We start from the raw sequence: 21990 nt of genomic DNA, 5'->3' as shown, positions 1-21990 counted from the left end.
AAGTGCCTTATAGCCTTTGTGGTTATACTGTGTGTTCCCTTAACTTTTTATTTTTAGCAAATCCCCACATTCTGCTGGACCTGCAAAGGCCTGAGATGCTCCGCTAGGCTCCAGTGAAGCAACATCTGGCTCCAGTTGCTTCATGACAAACGGTCATGACACAAGGGGAGCTGGACACTGCCATGGCCAAAGATTGGCTACAGGAATTTCAAACCAGATGTTGCCATTGCTGGGGCCCAGTGGAGCATTGCAGGAGTGCAGAAGAAGTAGGGAGCCGGCATCTGGAAACAGGCAAAGGTAAGTCATCTTCTCTTTGCGGGTCCTTCAGACTGGGGGGTTGCCTACCCCCCCAGCTCCTTTTTTTGCACAGCCCCTTTAAAACAGTTTTCAGTAAAAAACATATATACAGTAATAAATACTTACGAACGCTTTTTCTCCAGTAAAGTTTTAAAAGTGGAGATGAGTTCCAAATAAGATGTAGGTGTTACATAATTATATCTTTGCAGCTCTGCACGAAATTTTTCAGACAAGGTAATAGTTGATGTGTGGAAGCTTTTACACATATCAATACATCCATTTCGAATATCTTCTGACATTTCAATATCTTCTAAAAATCTAGTTGCAACAGCTTGGAGTGCATCTTCTGGCCAGGACTATTTAAGAGGTTTAAAACAAAGAAAATGAAGCAACATAAAACTTCTGTCCAATATTGCATATAAAAAGTTAAAATTAATATAATTCTAGCTAATAATGATAGTTAGGTGAGTCAAATTCTATTAAGTTACGATTTATCAAAGTGTGCCTAAACTTTTGCATAAAATGTATTAAAACTTATTGTATATTGGATAAAAAGAATATTTATATTATACTTTATTTATTTATTTATTTTGTTCTCCTTGCTAAATAGACACCTTAAGTTCAGGTGCCTAGCATAATTTGTAATCTGTAAGTGGGTACATTGCTGACACGTCAAAGTTGTACTGGTGTATGAATTCCTCAATAGGCCTTAGTGAGCATTGTACAGGACAGAGCACACATCACTGCCCCTGCCTGTAAACAGTTCCACACTCTAAAAGCTTTGCATAAATCATAATAAAGCCAAATCAGAGCAGACAAAGGGAGGAGCAACAATGTTTTTTTTGAGCTCCTGCCTGTCGGTACAGGCTTTTAGCAGAGTGGAGAGAATGCAGCCAGAAGCTCCAATAGCACATCACTGCTCCTGCCTGTGCCCACTTCACTATCCACTAAAGCCTGGCATGGCACATAGAGAGCAAAGCTGGTACAAGCAGGGACAGTAATGTATGTTCCAGCCTGTACATCGCTCCCTGAGCCCAACAGAGGAATCTGTACACCAGTATACCACTGACATGTCTGAACATGTCTGCTTATTTTGCTAGGAACACACAAAAAAAAGTATATTAGAAATATAATTTTTATTACGTGAAGAATAGGTTTTAATAAAGTTTATGTAAAAGGCTAGGTACATTTTAAGGACCACTGAAGCTTCAACTGATGTTTTTAACAGTAATTAATTTTAAATAAAGGCTAATTTTGCACTAACTTCTTTATTTACGTAACATGCTTATATGTGACTTAAAACCACCTAGATTTAGTGATCATATAAATATTACCTGGAACCAGTCAATTGTACAACAATTAACAAGTGCTGGAAATTTTCGAAGGCGGTTTCTGAATGCATCTCCGATAGGACTCATAGCAAGAACAATATGAAGCTGATCTCGGCAACGGTCAACAAACAAGTTGAAGAGAGCAAGGGGGCTGCCATCAGTCTGTTTTGTTTTATCTCTTTGCCTGTCTATCTGTCTCATTCTTTCACATATTTCCTGTCTTTCATCAGGTGGAAAAAGATTTGGAACCTCTCCTGCATTGAGTAAATTGTTGATGTCTTCTAGGAAAGATTCCTTCTTAATCTGGGTATCCGTAAAAAGAAAGACACCTTGCATTTCACCCTCTGTAGAGCGACGAAGAATTTGTTTCAAGTCCTCACGCCACTCAGAAGTACCATAACTTTTCGAAATTTCAACTTGAAAGAGTCTCTGGTCAGCCATGTGAACAGCTAATCGAGTAACAGACTGACGGCCACTTCCTCCAACACCAACAAGAAGAGCATGGCTACGGGGTTGTTTTAAAATGCGAGATATTCTACATATGTGTTCAATTGCAAATCGGAACAAAACCAAATTCATTGGTTTTTTACTAATGTTGTTGAATTCCTCTAGATGACTTTCCACAACTCCACGCAGTTTATCAACATCTGATATTTCTTTATAGTTTGTGTTTTCTCTTTTAGGGTCATGGAAGTCACAGAACATTAAACTACGCAAGTCATCCTCCTCTACTTTGCCATCACCATTGAAGTCAAGATGTTGAAAAAGTTGATGAAAATCTTCTCTCATGTGACTCTTTACAACCTCCTCAATGTAAATAACAAGCCAAGACCGATCTGCATTATCTACAAGGCGATCATAGTAAACCCGAAGAACCTGAATCAAAGAAACATACAAACAATCCTTATTGACAGAACATTACAACTATAACCTGGTGTAAAGTAAAGAAAATATTTGGGCTGCGGGGGCCAACTCCCTCACATTAAGCATCACCCACTTTTTGAAAAGTGCCAAATTGGTGAAAAACCATGAAAAGTCACAAATGCTACATCTGAATAGCCACTATGTAATAGAGCTGGAGGGTAGTTGCTTGGCTAGACAAGGCTTCCTGTAGCCAAATCAGCTGCTTGCCAGAAGTGCCAGGAGCAGCTGATGACTATGAATGGTCTCAGACAGCTTTAAAAATTGTTCACAGTGCAAATTAAGGGTATTTTTCTTGCATTTGAATAACCTAAACCATAAATGTATCCAAACAAGAATAGAAGTCTTTCCTTTATCCATCATTGTTTTCTGGAACCAGTTGTGGTTTAGATTATAAAAACAAAAAATCAAATCTGACATTATAAGAAATTTGCCCACAGATAAACATTTCAGTCTTGTTGTGAAAATTCTATCTGAGTATTTCTGTACCTCATGAACCCATAGGCGCTTTATTAATAATGGAGAATCTGATGTTTCAGGACGTGACAAACAGATGCCTTGAATAACACGGGAGAAATCACGAAGATTGAATAAGTAATGAGATTTTGTTGGCGTTGGCAATAGATTTTTCATTGCTTCTTTGTACACCGCCATGGTGCTGTGAATAATTTGTGGTGTTAATACTGTATATTCATTTGGAAAGTTATATCTAAAGTGGAAAAAGAAACATATAGAAGTAATACAAGAAGTATAGTGAAATTAATTTAGATCATGAAACATATAAATTCCTTTAAATGTTTGTTACAAGAAAACTTTTTGAACAAATATGCAAATGATTGACATCTACAAATCTGCAAATATGTTGCATTCTATTATTTGTTTCCAAAGTCTGCAGCCATAAACAACTTTAGGCACTTTCTGTCAAACTACACTACTTACTTTGTTGACTGAAGTTAAAAAGGGCCCGTCTGACCCCCAAACCAATTTAGTTAACCTATCAAGGCTTCTCGGTGGACCATGAGTGTGACCATGAATTCTGTGCACTGCTGCAGCTGTTCACTGGTCTTAACAGTGATGTGTGCCCAAGTGGTGACCACAGAAGCTCAGTATTAAATTTTCTGCTTGGGAACGCATCACTGGACAACACCATTATCTGAGAACCACTACAGGTAACACAATTAAATTTTACATATTTCTGCACATTTTATTCCTTATATCACTGTTTATTTGCAGAATTTTTCACAATAATAAGTACTTGATAAAGTCAGTACTTGATAAAAACCTCTTGAAGAGGATCTGTCACCAAAAAATGCAATGCAATCTGCAGGCAGCATGTTATAGAGCAGGAGAAGTTGAGCAGATTGATATATTTTTGGACATAGATTTTGTAAAACTTGTAATTTTTACATTTATATCTGTAGCCCTTTGAATAGAAATGGGTACAGGAGGGAGGAGTTATCAGTGACTGACAGCCATCTATATATGCACAATTATACACACAATGGTATCAATCACTGATCACACCTCTCTCCTGTACCAATGGTTCTCCACAGGAAGTGGAAAAGCAAAGATATAAAAATATATAGGGTCATTTATGAAACTGGTGTAAAGTAGAACTGGCTTAGTTGCCCATAGCAACCAATCAGAATCCACCTTTCATTTTTCTCAGCTCCTTTGGAAAATGAAATGTGGACTCATTGGTTGCTACGGGCAACTAGGCCAGTACTCCTTTACACCAGTTTGATAAATGACCCCAATAATGTTTTTGAGTTTTCCCTCAAAAATATATATCAATCTGCTCAGCTTCTCCTGCTCTATAACATGGTGCTGTCAGATTCCATTTCATTTTTTGGCAACAGGTCCTCTTTAAGCTGAAATCAAAGGCTTGCATTCAGGTAACATCAGCATTAGGAATCTTTTCCTTACAAAACACTTCTTCCACAATATTATTTGGTCCTCCAGTATTATCAGTACTTTTACATTATTGGGACTTTGAAGACCATTCCAAAAGTTCCATGAAAAATACTTTGGGGGTCATTTAGTTGCTCCACAATCTGCGATTTCTCCCTACTCACTCCAGGTATAAATAAGTGGGTGTGGCCGGGGAAAGGGACGGGCCAGGAGGCCCGTCTCATTTACCATTTTCTATGCCCGTTTCAGGTAAAGAAAAAGGTCTAGGGTGGTAAAATATTGAACAAAAAACACATTGGACAAATGTATTTGCTTTATAATTGGTTGTTGTTTGAGCCATGTTGGGATTAAGTTAATTTCCTGGGAGTGAGCCTACATAAAAACATTTTACATGGCCACAAAGGAAAATAAATGGATGTGAATGTGAGAGACAAAGATCCTTCTGTCATCAAGCAGCACCGCAGAAAGCAAATATCATGATATACAAGCTGCAAGCTAATACCTAATCAGCAACTTGATTGATACTTATTGGAGCAATATCTAGCGCTTCATGCACATCAATTACAATGTTCCAAAAGTGAGAGATTTTCCCAAGAGCTGTGCTTGGTGGTATGTGTCACTGATAAAGTACTGTGGAAATCAGAATGTTATGACATAACCTAACATTCTATTTTTTTGTTAGCTGGTAATACTCCTTTAATAGAGCAATCTGGAAAATAAGACTGTTCATCATCTAGATACCAACTGCTCATTTATAGCATCTACTTGAATAGGTAAACATTGCACTTGACATTTACATTCATTAAAGCAATTTTAAAATATTACTAGCAGGTTGTTAAAAGCAATGATGACTTGTGATTATACTGATTAAAAAAGTAAAAATAAAAAAACAGCAGGAAAACATACTCATCTTACCATGCTTCAATTATTTGAATGCTACATATACCGGTATTTAGAAATAAAATGCTAAATAGGAAAAAGTAACTGTAGATTTTGGTTTTAAGTTGCAGCTGACAAACTCCCTTTGCTCCTAATAGGGAGCAGACAGAGCATTCATGAAATCCTCTGTCAAATCACACAGAAAACTATGTGGTTGTACAGTTACAGTTCAAGGAGAGAACAAGAGAATCAGTGGGAAAGGCTAGAGATTGGAGAGGCGAGTAATCATCCGACCCTATGTATGAAGGATTCACCTCTACACTTCCTTAGACCAGCTGGTATTTTAAAATGCACCACCTTTGGGCCCTAGACCACCTTCTCTCTAAGCCACTTCGCTGCCCTAGACCTCCAGGGATGTTGAGGTACAAACATTAACCTTTCTATTGCCCTAGAATACAGTGAATGACAAAAAACTTAACCTCTTCACTACCCTAGACCACCAGGCATAGTGCCATTAAATCCTATACTGCCATAAGCCCAGGAATTGTATCATTAACACATTCTCTTTATTAGACCATTAGGGATTAACCTCTTTTCGACCTAGGCCCCAGAGTTGTCATCACAAGTCTATTACTTAGTAGCTAACTTTAACTACTTATTTTGCACTATACTACAAAATGTATTTGCCATATATTTTAATCAGTTGGTTTAAAGGGAACAGGGCACAAGTCCCTAACTTCCCTGCTCACTAGATACAATATATGGGGAGCACTGAAAGTAGGTGGCTAAGACTTCCTATACAGTGCAGTCAGACCACACATGGAGTACTGTGTACAGTACTGGGCTCCTGTAAACAAGGCAGACATAGCAGAGCTGGAGAAGGTCCAGAGGAGGGCAACTAAAGTAATAACTGGAATGTGGCAACTACAGTACCCTGAAAGATTATCAAAATTAGGGTTATTCACTTTAGAAAAAAGACGACTGAGGGGAGATCTAATTAATATGTATAAATATATCAGGGGTCAGTACAGAGATCTATCCCATCATCTATTTATCCCCAGGACTATGACTGTGACGAGGGGACATCCTCTGCGTCTGGAGGAAAGAAGGTTTGTACACAAACATAGAAGAGGATTCTTTACAGTAAGAGCAGTGAGACTATGGAACTCTCTGCCTGAGGAGGTGGTGATGGTGAGTACAATAAAGGAATTCAAAAGGGGCCTGGACGTATTTCTGGAGTGTAATAATATTACAGGCTATAGCTACTAGAGAGGGGTCGTTGATCCAGGGAGTTAGTCTGATTGCCTGATTGAGTTTTTTTTTTGCCTTCCTCTGGATCAACTTGCAGGATAACAGACCGAACTGGATGGACAAATGTCTTTTTTCAACCTTATGTACTATGTTACTATCATGTTCGCACAGTGCACGTTGATCCAGTCTTAAGGAATTTAGCTCAAGATAACAGTGGATCATACTTAACCCTCTTTTTCAATCTATATAAGTTGGTAAAAGAAAATGACAATGGCGCAACAAGCGCGTTACCATTAAAAACAAATAGAAACTTGTACGGTATGGGGTATTCACCTTGGGGTGTTGTGCTAGGAGCACAATGTCCTTGTAAGCAGGTAAAGGTTAATGGCTGCCAGGGGTAGTTTGGGAACTCAAAGTGGCACCAGAAAAAAAAATTGAAGTGGCCTCATGTTGTATGTAGTTGGAGCAAACTTTCTTTTTTTGTGGTGCAATTTGTTGCTTTTAGTTGATACCAATTTGGAATGTATATGCCTTTTTGATCACTTTTTATTCATTTTTTGGGGATTATCAAGTGACAAAAAAAAAACTGACATTTTTATTTTTTTTCCATTACGACATTCGGAATAAATACATTAATATTTTAATAGTACAGGCATTTTGTGCACAACAATAACTGATCTATATTTTTATTGTTTATTTTTGTTATTAATATGGGGAAAGGGGTTGATTTGAATTTTTAATTTTCTTACAGTCTTAAAAAGTTTCTTGATGTCTCATTTTTTCCCCCACTTATTTTAAGTGCCCTCAGGGTTCCATGTTTAAAATCACGACTTCCACTGTACATGTATAGCAGAGGTAGGGAAGCGGTTAAAATAAAAGTAATTATCCCATATAACTAGGGCCTTCAGCATTATAATAGTGTTTCAGAACACCTCTGTATTTAAAAACTTTTATTCCCCTTTTATCTAAATTGTTACTAGTGCATCTTGAACCCAGGACTTTCTGTATTGTAGGCACAAAGCTTAACAGCCGAGTGTAAAGCGAGGTTTTTAATTGGTTCTTCCCCTTTAACTTCATGAAGTTATTTAGTGATGTTTATAGCTGCCCACATTTCTGCAGCATGAGGTAACTGCACATATGTACTAACCTTTAGGTGGGGCTAGGATGGGCCAGGAAACTAGAAAACACTTTGTTTTGAAAAAGAGAGCTTGCCTCCATGGAAGACATAATCAGGATAAGATGTCTTGCTACCATAACCTCTCTTTGTATCATATGGCTGTCAGTTGATGGAGCCCGCCCATTTGTCCTCGCGGCTCTCTGTGACAGTTACATTTTTTTTTTTAATCATAATTAAAAACTGTTTATGTAACCTACATTAAGTCGTGTTAAGTATTTTTTACCAAACTAGCGATCTCACGATAATACACTGAGCCACAGGCTTGACAGGGAGGAATTTACTTAGTAATAATAAAAATGTATTGGAGAAAATAATTTAAATATAAATATATTATATATAATATATACACTAGTATAAGGACCCGGCTTCGCACAGGTATATTTCATTTAATATTTGTGTGTGTGTCGTTAACATATCGACAGCATCCACTATAACCGTGACATCCACAGCACACTCCCCTTTAACAGTGACCTCCACAGTACCCACTCTTGTTAATAGTGATTTCTACAATAACCCACCCCCTTAACAGTGACTTCCACAGAGCTCCGTTCCCTTAAAATGTGAACTCCACAACACCCCACTCCTTAACACTGAACTCCACAGCGGACCGACCCCTTAAGTGTGAACTCCACGTCAGGCCACCCCTTTAACAGTGACCTCCACAGCTGCCCGCCCCTTTATCAGTGACCTCCACAGCATCCCGCCCCCTTAACAGTGACCTCCACAGCAGCCCGCCCCTTTATTAGGTACCTTCACAGTACCCCATCTCCTTAACAGTGATTTCCACAACACCCTGTCCCCTTAACAGCGGCCTCTACATCAATTTGCCCCTTAACACTGATCACCATAGCGGACCACCACCTTAACTGTGACCTCCACAGAAACCTGTGGCCAGAGGTCCGGTTTTAGGCTGGAAAGTCCGGCTTTCAAACTCCCTGTCCTCTGTCCGGCACAGGGCCTGGACGGACACAGTGATGTCCTTTTGAACAACTCACTCTCAGATAGCAGCACTGTGCAGTCTGAGCTGCAGGGAGAAAGTCACCCTCCCACCCCTGCAGCTGATAGTTGATTTTTACCTTCATTTTTCCAATCCCCATTGGCTGCCGAGTGGGAGAAAGGGTCGTCTAACCGGGTCAGGGGCATGGCTTAGTAAGGCCTGGGGGTGGGGTTTTTAAGTCATACTTTTGCCCACTTAACTGTGACTTCCACAGCACTCTGCTCCCTTAACAGTGTCATCCACAGCGCCCTGCCCCTTCAAAGCTGACCTACAGCAGTGAAAACGAATGGCTGGGTTGTTATGGAAACCTGGTATAAAACTGTGTGTATGTGGAGACTAAGGGCCTGCAAGCTTCTATTGGCTGATAAGGGTCATGTGACCAGGCTTCTATTGGCTAATGCATTTTAAGGAATATCTCAGGAATGGTACATTCTGTCGCACGGAGACCAAGTTTAAAACTTTCCCGGACACCTGATGTACCTGTATCCCAAATTTCGTGATTGTAAATGCAATTTACAATCGGATTGCTTGGATTCAGGTCTGGGGAACGGGCGGGCCAGTCCATAGCATCAATGCCTTCGTCTTGCAGGAACTGCTGACACACTCCAGCCACATGAGGTCTAGCATTGTCTTGCATTAGGAGGAACCCAGGGCCAACCGCACCAGCATATGGTCTCACAAGGGGTCTGAGGATCTCATCTCGGTACCTAATGGCAGTCAGGCTACCTCTGCCGAGCACATGGAGGGCTGTGCAGCCCTCCAAAGAAATGCCACCCCACACCATTACTGACCCAATGCCAAACCGGTCATGCTGGAGGATGTTGCAGGCAGCAGAACGTTCTCCACGGCGTCTCCAGACTCTGTCACGTCTGTCATGTGCTCAGTGTGAACCTGCTTTCATCTGTGAAGAGCACAGGGCACCAGTGGTGAATTTGCCAATCTTGGTGTTCTCTGGCAAATGCCAAACGTCCTGCACGGTGTTGGGCTGTAAGCACAACCCCCACCTGTGGACGTCGGGCCCTCATATCACCCTCATGGAGTCTGTTTCTGACCGTTTGAGCAGACACATGCACATTTGTGGCCTGCTGGAGGTCATTTTGCAGGGCTCTGGCAGTGCTCCTCCTGTTCCTCCTTGCACAAAGGTGGAGGTAGCGGTCCTGATGCTGGGTTGTTGCCCTCCTACGGTCTGCTCCACGTCTCCTGATGTACTGGCCTGTCTCCTGGTAGCTCCTCCATGCTCTGGACACTACGCTGACAGACACAGCAAACCTTCTTGCCACAGCTCGCATTGATGTGCCATCCTGGATAAGCTGCACTACCTGAGCCACTTGTGTGGGTTCTAGACTCCGTCTCATGCTACCACTAGAGTGAAAGCACCGCCAACATTCAAAAGTGACCAAAACATCAGCCAGCAAGCATAGGAACTGAGAAGTGGTCTGTGGTCACCACCTGCAGAACCACTCCTTTATTGGGGGTGTCTTGCTAATTGCCTATAATTTCCACCTGTTGTCTATCCCATTTGCACAACAGCATGTGAAATTGATTGTCACTCAGTGTTGCTTCCTAAGTGGACAGTTTGATTTCCCAGAAGTGTGATTGACTTGGAGTTACATTGTGTTGTTTAAGTGTTCCCTTTACTTTTTTGAGCAGTGTATATATATATATATATATATATATATATTTTACACACACACACACACATATATATATTTCTGTCAGGAAATCCTTGGTGGAACCTGTGAAGATATGAAGTTGATGGTGGAAAAAGGACTGCATCATGCTCTGCCCACAGATGTAAAATCTTGTCTCTTTAGATGTTTATTTCCAGTATAAAAGAAAACCGGTAACACCTGATGAAGGGACTGGTCCAGTCCTAAAAAGTGTTGCTTTTAATAATTTTAATGCACATAATCATTTAAATAGATGATATGTTAAGATTTTGCATCTCTGGGCAGCCACTGATACAGTCCTTTTCCCCCAGCATTGACTTTTCCCAGCATATTTTTCAATCTAACCCTCATTTTTTATGGAAAAAAGGCTTTAAAAATTGTATGACCGAGTTCACACTGTTGCTTTGATGCAGGTTTTTTTTCACACTCTTTTTGAGCTACAGTAAAAACAGGTGTACCCAGGGGAGGATTGGTCATAGCCCTTACAGGGAAATTTCCCGGTAGACCGATGCCGGCCAGTGGAAGTTTTTGGAAATGTATTTTGTGGCATTTTGCTCTATTGGGGTGGTATAATATGCTGCAATATGGTATTGCTGGCCCCACCTAAGTTGGCCTTGCCTTCAATCGATTTGGACCCGAATACAAAACGGGGCCACTTTTACTATTTTTTCCAGGACCACATTAAATTCTCAAGTGTACCAGTTTAACTGAGAAGAGTGAAAGCTTTATAATTCAAGAGAATGGGAGCAGCGGTGCAGTAACCAGGCATTTGTCCAATGCACAGCAGCTCCTCTAAAGCGTGGATTACTGTGGAGCCTGGAGGCATCAATTTTAAACTGCAGCAAAACCCCTTTTAAAAGCTTCAACTTTTGTTATTGGATAATAAATGTACTTTGTTTACCTTATTGAAAGATGCCATTCTAGTATCCTGGAGAATATAGTATACATAGAGTTGTCATCAAATTCATTAATTGTTATAGTGTTGAAATGTCTGAGGAATCGTGGGGTTATGACATTTCTTCCACCACCTAAACAGCAAAAAAATAAGAATTTATAAAAGGAAAACATCTGCAGACTAAAGCCCTAAACCAGTGTCCTCAGGTAATAAGAGATGAGAAAACATGTGATTGATGCTGGACTCAAAAGGTCAAGACAATTTCCATTTTGTTTATGTAATATACAATGTTAATCTATTAGTCACATGGAAAACTAAGGATAGTACAGGAGTAAAGCAAAGCATTTTTACATAACAGTTTCAGACAGTTATTACAGTAGATAATATCTTCTAATAAATTACTATTAGTTTTAAATGATTAGAGATATGGTATTGGCAAAGTAGCGGAGTATGGATAATACAGTTTTAAAATATAGAGAAATGTATAGTGGATATAAAAAGTACACACCCCTGTTAAAATGTCAGGTTTCTGTGCTGTAAAAAAATAAGACAAAGATAAATCATTTCATAACTTAATGTGACCTATAAATTGTACAACTCAATTGAAAAACAAACTAAATTATTTTAGTAGGAGGGAAGAAAAATAAATAAATGTGGTTGCATAAGTGTGCACACTCTCTTATAACTGGGGATGAAGCTGTGTTCAGAATTAAGCAATCACATTTAAAATAATGTTAAATAGGAGTCAGCATACACCTGCCATCATTTAAAGGGCCTCTGATTAACCCCAAATAAAGTTATAGTTGGTCTTTCCTGAAATTTTTTTAGTCGCATCCCATAGCAAAAGCCATGGTCCACAGAGAGCTTCCAAAGCATCAGAGGGATCTCATTGTTAAAAGGTATCAGTCAGGAGAAGGGTACAAAATAATTTCCAAGGCATTAGACATACCATGGAACACAGTGACATTACCAAGAACTGGATGTCCCTCCAAAATTGATGAAAAGACGAGAAGAAAACTGGTCTGGGAGGCTACCAAGAGGCCTACAGCAACATTAAAGGAGCTGCAGGAATATCTGGCAAGTACTGGGTGTGTGGTACACGTGACAACAATCTACCGTATTCTTCATATGTCTGGGCTATGGGGTAGAGTGGCAAGACGAAAGCCTTTTCTTACAAATAAAAACATCCAAGCCAGGCTACATTTTGCAAAAACACATCTGAAGTCTACCAAAAGCATGTGGGAAAAGGTGTTATGGTCTGATGAAACCGAGGTTGAACTTTTTGGCCATAATTCCAAAAGATTAGAGTTGAGCGGACACCTGGATGTTCTGGTTCAACGAGTTCGGCCGAACTTGAAAAAAAAGTTTGGGTTCGGGACCCGAACTTGACCCCGAACCCCATTAAAGTCAATAGGGACCCAAACTTTTGGGCACTAAAATGGCTCTAAAATAGTCCTGGAAAGGGCTAGAGGGCTGCAAAAGGCATCAAAATGAGCTTAAGAGCATGGCAACTGTTCTGCAAACAAATGTGGATAGGGAAAGGACTTAAAATAAAATAAAATACAGAAAAATTAAAGATAACAATCTGGATCTAGGAGTATGAGGTTGAGGAGGCGGTGGATGTGGTGGTGTAGGTTGACATAGCGGTGTAGGTGGAAGCGCCGTTGAAGGAGGAATAGGTAGCCAACACAGATTTTTTTTTTTTTTTTATTGGGGTATCCCCCAAAATATTGGGACATATAACAAAATAAAACAAAGAATAAGTGCACTTGAGTACAAGAATGGATGGTTGAGGCTGGTATAAATGTCTATTCTGCACAAGGTAAGGACAAGTCCTGTAGGATCCATGCCTGGTTCACTTTAATAAACGTAAGCTTGTCCACATTGGCTGTGGCCTGTGATAATGCTCTCTGCCGTGCTAAACACACGTTCACACTATACACTGGCTGCAGGGCAGGTCAGCACCTCCAAGGCTGACAAAGCTTTTCCACATTTGGGCTATGCTAACCCTGCCTTCTCAGGTGCTGGCGGTGCCCCAGCTGCATTGGCGACCTCTTCCTCCTCCTCTTCCTTCGCCTTGTGCTTCCACTGTGCCCCCGCTGTTAGGAGGGAATGCCATCAGCAGCATGCGCTTGTAGTCGAGCATCTTCTGATCAGTAACAGATGTTTTCAATAAATTTAGGTCCCTGTCAGCAATGCAGAGCAGGGGTTCATTCACAGCAAAAGTAGGTTCTTGTCACCCAGCAATAGAACAGAGGATTTTGAGAGATTTGGGCCCCTGTCACCCAGGCACAGCAGGGGTTCATTCACAGCAAAAAGGGGGTTCATGTCACCCAGCAATAGAACAGAGGATTTTGAGAGATTTAGGCCCCTGTCACCCAAGCACAGCAGGGGTTCATTCACGGCAAAAAGGGGTTCATGTCACCCAGCAATAGAACAGAGGATTTTAAGAGATTTAGGCCCCTGTCACCCAGGCACAGCAGGGGTTCATTCACGGCAAAAGGGGTTCATGTCACCCAGCAATAGAACAGAGGATTTTGAGAGATTTAGGCCCCTGTCACCCAAGCACAGCAGGGGTTCATTCACGGCAAAATGGGGTTCATGTCACCCAGCAATAGAACAGGGGATTTTAAGAGATTTAGGCCCCTGTCACCCAGGCACAGCAGGGGTTCATTCACGGCAAAAGGGGTTCCTGTCACCCAGCAATAGAACAGAGGATTTAGAGAGATTTAGGCCCCTGTCACCCAGGCACAGCAGGGGTTCATTCACGGCAAAGGGGGGGTTCATGTCACCCAGCAATAGAACAGAGGATTTTGAGAGATTTAGGCCCCTGTCACCCAGGCACAGCAGGGGTTCATTCATGGCAAAATGGGGTTCATGTCACCCAGCAATAGAACAGAGGATTTTGAGCGATTTAGGCCCATGTCACCCAGGCACAGCAGGGGTTCATTCACGGCAAAAGGAGCTTCATGTCACCCAGCAATAGAACAGAGGTTTTTGAGAGATTTAGGCCCCTGTCACCTAGTCACAGCAGGGGTTTGTATACGCCAAAAATGGTAAAATGTCACCCGACAATTGAAAATAAGATTTTTTTCAATTTAGGGCACTAAAATTGGCACTTTTTTGCATTAAAACGGCTCTAAAATAGTCCTTGAAAAGACTAGAAGGATGTAAAAGGCAGTAAAATGTGCTTAAAAGCATGGCAACTGCTCTGCAAACAAATGGATAGGAAAATAACTTAAAATTAAATAAAATAACTAAAAATTACAAATTATTAACCTGCAACTCAGAAAAGGAGGTGGATATGGAGTCAGAGGTTGAGGAGGCGGTGAATGTGGTATTGTAGGTGGAGGCAGCAATGGAGGAGGAGGAGGTAGCCAACAATGTTTATTTTTTATTTGGGTAAGTAGCCCCCAAAATATTGAGACAAATAAAATATAAATAAAACAAAGAATCATTGCACTTCACTTGAGTACAAGAATGTATGTTTGATGGTGGTAAAAATGTCTATTCTGCACAAGGTACAAACAAGTCTTGTGGGATCCAAGCCTGGTTCATTTTAATAAACGTGAGCTTGTCCGCCTTGGCTGTGGACAGGTGGCTGCGTCTGTCTGTAATGACGCCTCCTGCCGTGCTAAATACACGTTCAGAGAGTACACTGGCTGCAGGGCAGGCCAGCACCTCCAAGGCATACAGGGCAAGCTCTGGCCATGTGGATAATTTGGAGACCCAGAAGTTGAATGGGGAAGAACCATCAGTCAGTACGTGTAGGCGTGTGCACAGGTACTGTTCCACCATGTTGTTCAAATGCTGCCTCCTGCTAACACGCTCCATATCAGCAGTTGGGGCCGGTTGTTGCGGCGAGGTGACAATGCTTTTTCCACATGTCGGCCATGCTAACACTGCCTTCTGAGATGCTGGCGCTGGCACAGCTGCGTTGGCGACCTCTTCCTCTTCCCCTGCCTTTGCCTTGTGCTTCCACTTGTCCCCCGGCGTCAGTCGGGAAAGCTCTCAGGAGCGCGTCTACCAGCGTGCGCCTGTAGTCGCGCATCTTCCGATAACGCTTCAGTAAGGGAATTAAGGACGGCACATTGTTTTTGTAATGGGGATCCAGCAGGGTGGCCACCCAGTAGTTAGCACAGGTTAAAATGTGGGCAACTCTACAGTCATTGCGCAGGCACTGCAGAATGTCCAGGGGTAAGGACAAGCTGTCCTCTGTGGGAGGCGTATCGTCTGCGTCCTCCGTATCCCCCCAGCCACGCACCATTGATGGGCCCGAGCTGCGTTGGATACCACCCCGCTGTGAACATGCTTCATCCCCATCCACCTCCTGCTCCTCACCCTCCTCCTCGTCCTCCAGTTGTGGGCCCTGGCTGGCCAAATTTGTACCTGTCCTCTTTCTAAGCCACTTCTAAAAGAATGGCCTGAAAGTGTTAGAGATGACCCCTCTTCCTCCTCCTCGTCCTGGGCCACATCCTCTTCCATCATCGCCCTAAGTATTTTCTCAAGGAGACATAGAAGTGGTATTGTAACGGTGATAACGGCGTCATCGTTACTGGCCATGTTGGTGGAGTACTCGAAACAGCGCACACAGGTCTTGCATGGAGGCCCAGTTATTGGTGGTGAAATGGTGCTGTTCCGCAGTGCGACTCACTCATGCGTGCTGCAGCTGAAACTCCACTATGGCATGCTGCTGCTCGCACAGTCTCTCCAGCATGTACAAGGTTGAGTTCCAACTGGTGGGCACGTCGCATATGAGGCGGTCAGCGGAAAGGCCGAAGTTACGCTGTAGAGCAGACAGCCGAGCGGATGAGAACGACGGAAACGCGCACAGACGGACCGCATTTTATGCGGCAGCTCTGACATGTCGGGGTAGTTGTGAATTGATTTCTGCACCACCAAATTCAGCACATGCGCCGGGATGTGCGTCAAACTGGCTATTCCCAGAGCTGCAACGAGATTTCGCACATTATCGCACACCACCAGGCCGGGCTTGAGGCTCACTGGCAGCAACCACTCGTCGGTCTGTTGTTCTATACCCCGCCACAAATCCTGCGCGGTGTGGGGCCTGTCCCCCAAACACATCAGTTTCAGAATGGCCTGCTGACGTTGACGTTTACCCCTGGCTGTGCTGAAGTTGGTGGTGAAGGTCTGTCGCTGACCGGATGAGGAGGTGGAAGCAGAGTAGGAAAAGGAGGCAACAGGAGGCAAAGAATGACGCCCTGCGATCCTTGGCGGAGGAAGGACGTGCGCCAAGCAGCTCTCCGCCTGGGGCCCTGCAGCCACTACATTTACCCAGTGTGCAGTTAGGGAGATATAGCGTCCCTGGCCGTGCTTACTGGTTCACGTATCTGTGGTTAGGTGTCACCACCAGACATCTGAGAAGCTCTGACAGACGTCTAGAACCTCCTCCTTGAGGTTCCTTTGTTTTGCTTTCATTTTCTCATCTCGTTAGCCTCTCTCAGCTGTCATGTAGTTGCACTGATTGCATCCCTTTAAATCCTTTTCCCATAGTGCATCACTTTGCGGTTTATACAACTTCCTGGAGTGTGTGCATGCTGTTCCTACTTCTGAGTCTTCTACAAGATAAGTTTTGTTCATTAATTTGTGTTTTTCTGTTTGCTGGATCCCAGGTGACCCTGACTCCCTCCGTATCTAGTGTAGGGAGCCGGTGGTTGTGTCCTCTCACTATTATAGGGTGTTCAGGTGTTATACAGTCGAGGTACGAGGGTATGCGATCATCTACCATTGGGATTTTCGCATAGACTGAGCAGTAAGGGAGAGAGCCAGGTATGATGCAGGGCTCTCCCTTTTTGTTCCTTAGTTTTGGATCCAGTCAGTCGTATATTCATTTTGTGTTTTCTAGTTTCCTGCACACCTTCCGTGACATTATAAACCGCCAAAACCGTCTCAAGCATGGATCCGGTTTCACTTTTGACTGAACGCATGCAGGGTCTTTCATTGGAGGTAGCAGATCTCCATAAGACTCTTTCTCAGTTTCAAGTGACCGGTTCAGCTTGCGTTCATGGAGTTTGTTCTGAGCCTAAGATCTCGCTCCCGGATACGTTCTGCGGGGGTAGTGAGAATTTTGTGCGTTTTAGAGAGGCTTGCAAACTCCATTTTCGCCTACTTCCCCATTCCTCTGGTGATGAGGAACATAGGGTGGGGATCATCATATCGCTGCTCAGGGATAACGCTCAGTCCTGGGCCTTTTCGCTGCCGTTGGGGGCACGGCCCCTCCGTTCAGTGGATGAATTATTTTTAGCCCTGGATCAGATATATGATGATCCGGATGTATTGCTCTGGCTGAGTCTAGACTACGTCTTTTATGTCAGGGTAAAGAATCCGCAGAGATATACTGTTCAGAATTTCGGAGATGGGCAGCTGATACTGGTTGGAATGATGCTGCACTCCGAAGTCAATTTTGCCATGGTCTTTCAGAGGGATTGAAAGATGCATTTGCCTTTCATGAGAGACCTACCTCCTTGGACTCTGCCATGTTTCGGGCCGTTCTTATTGACAGGCGTCTTAGAGAGAGAGGAGAGATCACTCCTTCCTGTCATACTCAATCCCAGGACAGTGCGGCGGTCTCATTCAGTGCACAGGGGTCTCAGTCACTGTCAATCCCTTCTGAGCAGGAGCCCATGCAGCTGGGTTTGATTGCCTCTAACAATAGAAGATTCAGCCCTCATGGGAAGGTTTGTTTCTGTTGTGGAGGTATAAATAATTTGGCAAATTTTTGTCCCTCTAGGAGATTCAGGCAGTTTTTTGAGAGTAATAAAGAAACAAAAAGAAAAAAAATCCTTTAAAAATGTTCCATCTGTTACCATTGGCAGGGTTGATGCGGAAATTGAAGGTTTTCCGTTTGCTTATAGTTCCCGTTTTGTCCTACCTGCCAGGGTGGCGCTAGAGAGCAAGAACATTTTTTGTGAGATTTTTGTAGATAGTGGAGCAGCTGTCAATCTCATTGATAATTAATTTGCTATAACTCATGGTTTCCAGGTATGCACTTTGGGAAAGGATATACCTGTTTTTGCTATTGATTCCGCTCCACTTTCTCAGAAATTGTTAAAGGGCATAGTTCACAATATCCGTTTGATTGTGAGTGATGCTCATGTTGAGGATGTGTCATGTTTTGTCCTTAGCGGGTTGCCTACTCCTCTAGTGTTGGGGCTACCCTGGCTCACTAAACATACCCCAACATTGATTGGCAAGCGAGGCAAATAAATGGTTGGAGTGACTTTTGCAGAGAGAATTGCCTCACGACATCTGTTTCTGAGGTTTCTACTAAGACTGTACCATCTTTTCTCTCTGAATTTTCAGATGTCTTTTCCGAGAGTGGTGTTCAGGACTTGCCCGCGCACAGGGAGTACGATTGCCCTATTAATCTCACCCCAGGCGCCAAGCTGCCTAAATCTCGTTTATACAATCTCTCCCAACCTGAAAGGGTCGCTATGCGTGCTTATATCTCTGAGAGTCTGAGAAAGGGACACATACGACCCTCGAAGTCACCTGTTGCCGCTGGTTTTTTCTTTGTTAAGAAAAAAGATGGTTCTTTAAGACCATGTCTGGATTTCAGGGAGCTGAACAGTATCACAATTCGTGACCCTTATCCGCTTCCTTTCATCCCGGACCTGTTTAACCAGATTGTTGGGGCTAAAGTTTTTTTTTTTTAAGTTGGATCTAAGAGGGGCATACAACCTGGTCAGGGTCAGAGAAGGAGACAAATGGAAGACGGCCTTCAATACCCCTGAGGGCCATTTTGAGAATTTGGTTATGCCTTTTGGTTTGATGAATGGTCCAGCCGTCTTTCAGCATTTTGTGAACAGCATTTTTTATCATTTAATGGGGAAATTTGTATTAGTGTATCTGGATGACATTTTGATTTTTTCTCCTGATTTCAAAACTCATAGGGAACACTTACGTCAGGTCTTGCTCATCCTGCGGGAGAATAAATTGTATGCTAAACTGGAGAAATGTGTGTTTGCGGTTCCAGAAATTCAATTTCTGGGGTTTCTTCTCTCCGCTTCTGGTTTTCGCATTGGACCCTGAGAAGGTCCGCGCTGTGCTTGAGTGGGAGCTTCCTGAGAATCAGAAGGCGCTGATGCGTTTTTTGGGCTTTGCCAATTATTACAGGAAGTTTATTTTGAATTATTCCTCTGTTGTTAAACCACTCACTGATATGACTAGAAAGGGGGTAGATTTTTCCTCCTGGTCGGTAGAAGCGCATAAGGCCTTTTCTAATATAAAGGAGAGTTTTGCTTCCGCTCCCATCTTGGTACAACCTGATATTTCTCTACCCTTCATAGTTGAGGTTGATGCTTCTGAGGTGGGTGTGGGTGCGATCTTGTCTCAGGGTCCCTCTCCTGCCAAATGGCGACGTGTTCCTTTTTCTCGAAGAAACTCTCCTCCGCAGAGAGAAATTACGATGTGGGAGTTGTTGGCCATCAAATTGGCTTTTGAGGAATGGCGCCATTGGCTAGAGGGAGCCAGACACCCTATTGCCGTGTTTACTGACCATAAGAATCTGGCCTACTTGGAGTCAGCCAAGCGTCTGAACCCGAGACAGGCCAGATGGTCTTTGTTCTTTTCCAGGTTTAATTTTGTTGTCACGTTCCGCCCTAGGGTTAAGAATGTGAAGGCGGATGCCCTGTCACATTGTTTTCCGGGAGGTGGGAATTTTGAAGACCCGGGTCCCATTTTGGCTGAAGGTGTGGTGGTCTCTGCTCTTTATCCTGAATTAGAGGTAGAGGTTCAGGTAGCCCAGTCAGAGGCTCCTGATCTTTGTCCTCCTGGGAGGTTGTTTGTGCCTCTCGCTTTAAGACACAAGATTTTTAAGGAACACCACGATACTGTCCTTGCTGGGCACCCGGGGGCAAGAGCCACAGTTGATCTCATCGCTCGGAGATTCTGGTAAGTCGGTTGAGGGTTTTGTGGCAGCCTGCGAGACCTGCGCTCGCGCCAAAGTCCCTCATTCACGGCCATCAGGTCCTCTCCTTCCCTTACCCATTCCTTCCCGTCCTTGGACACATCTGTCCATGGACTTCATTACGGACCTGCCTCGTTCCTCGGGGAAGACTGTGATTCTGGTGGTCGTGGACCGTTTTAGCAAAATGGTGCATTTCATCTCTTTTCCTGGCTTGCCCAATGCTAAGACGCTGGCACAGGCATTTATTGATCACATTGTCAAATTGCATGGTATTCCTTCAGACATAGTCTCTGATAGGGGCACACAGTTTGTTTCCAGATTCTGGAAGGCTTTCTGTTCTTGCTTGGGGGTTCGGTTGTCATTCTCTTCTGCTTTCCACCCGCAGTCGAATGGCCAGACAGAGCACGTCAATCAGAATCTGGAGACATATCTGCGCTGTTTTGTGGCGGAGAATCAGGAGGATTGGTGTTCTTTTTTGTCTCTTGCTGAGTTTGCTTTAAATAACCGTCGTCAGGAGTCCTCTGATAAGTCACCATTTTTTGGTGCATATGGGTTATATCCGCAGTTTGGCACATTCTCTGGAGAGCGGTCTTCTGGTTTACCTGAAGAGGACAGATTCTCCTCGTCTTTGTCATCTATTTGGCAAAAGATTCAGGATAATCTAAAGAGCATGAGTGAGAGATAAGCGTTTGGCGGATAAGAGACGTGTGCCTGGTCCGGACCTGAATGTTGGTGATCTGGTGTGGTTGTCTACTAAGAATATCAAATTGAAGGTTCCCTCCTGGAAGTTGGGTCCTAAGTTTATTGGGCCTTACAAAATCTTGTCCGTCATCAATCCTGTTGCCTACCGTCTTGATCTTCCTCAGACTTGGAAGATCCATAATGTTTTTCATAAGTCCTTATTAAAACCTTATGTCCAACCCATTGTACCCTCGTCTTTGCCTCCTCCTCCGATTGTGGTTGATGGAAATCTTGAATTTCAGGTCTCTAGGATTGTGGATTCTCATGTTGTCCGCGGTTCTCTCCAGTACCTCGTTCATTGGGAAGGGTTATGGTCCTGAGGAGAGGATGTGGGTCCCAGTGACGGACATTAAGGCCACTCGTCTCATCAGGGCTTTCCATAGGTCCCATCCTGAGAAGGTGGGCTCTGAGTGTCCGGAGTCCACTCGTAGAAGGAGGGGTACTGTCACCACCAGACATCTGAGAAGCTCTGACAGACGTCTAGAACCTCCTCCTTGAGGTTCCTTTGTCTTGCTTTCATTTTCTCATCTCGTTAGCCTCTCTCAGCTGTCATGTAGTTGCACTGATTGCATCCCTTTAAATCCTTTTCCCATAGTGCATCACTTTGCGGTTTATACAACTTCCTGGAGTGTGTGCATGCTGTTCCTTCTTCTGAGTCTTCTACAAGATAAGTTTTGTTTATTAATTTGTGTTTTTCTGTTTGCTGGATCCCAGGTGACCCTGACTCCCTCCGTATCTAGTGTAGGGAGCCGGTGGTCGTGTCCCCTCACTATTATAGGGTGTTCAGGTGTTATACAGTCGAGGTACGAGGGTATGCGATCATCTACCATTGGGATTTTCGCATAGACTGAGCAGTAAGGGAGAGAGCCAGGTCTGATGCAGGGCTCTCCCTTTTTGTTCCTTAGTTTTGGATCCAGTCAGTCGTATATTTATTTTGTGTTTTCTAGTTTCCTGCACACCTTCCGTGACATTAGGTGGACCTTGCCACAGA

At 43.2% G+C, this 21990-nt stretch overlaps 1 protein-coding gene across 2 annotated transcripts in view; it reads right to left on the bottom strand.

The window, feature by feature from the left end:
• DNAH7 (dynein axonemal heavy chain 7) overlaps window positions 1–21990 on the bottom strand; it is a 518555-nt gene that overhangs the window by 254743 nt on the left and 241822 nt on the right. For both annotated transcript variants that reach the window (XM_044302717.1, XM_044302716.1), the window contains 4 exons: window positions 11336–11462; window positions 3039–3258; window positions 1632–2504; window positions 424–653 (listed from right to left, as the gene is read on the bottom strand). In XM_044302717.1, coding sequence (XP_044158652.1) covers window positions 424–653; window positions 1632–2504; window positions 3039–3258; window positions 11336–11462 — 1450 coding nt within the window. The remainder of the gene's footprint in view (window positions 1–423; window positions 654–1631; window positions 2505–3038; window positions 3259–11335; window positions 11463–21990) is intronic.

This window comes from Bufo gargarizans, chromosome 8 (assembly GCF_014858855.1).
Source record: "Bufo gargarizans isolate SCDJY-AF-19 chromosome 8, ASM1485885v1, whole genome shotgun sequence".
In the NCBI taxonomy this organism is placed as follows: domain Eukaryota; kingdom Metazoa; phylum Chordata; class Amphibia; order Anura; family Bufonidae; genus Bufo; species Bufo gargarizans.
Note: the sequence above shows the minus strand (reverse complement) of the source record. Positions and strands in the feature narration are given on the sequence as shown.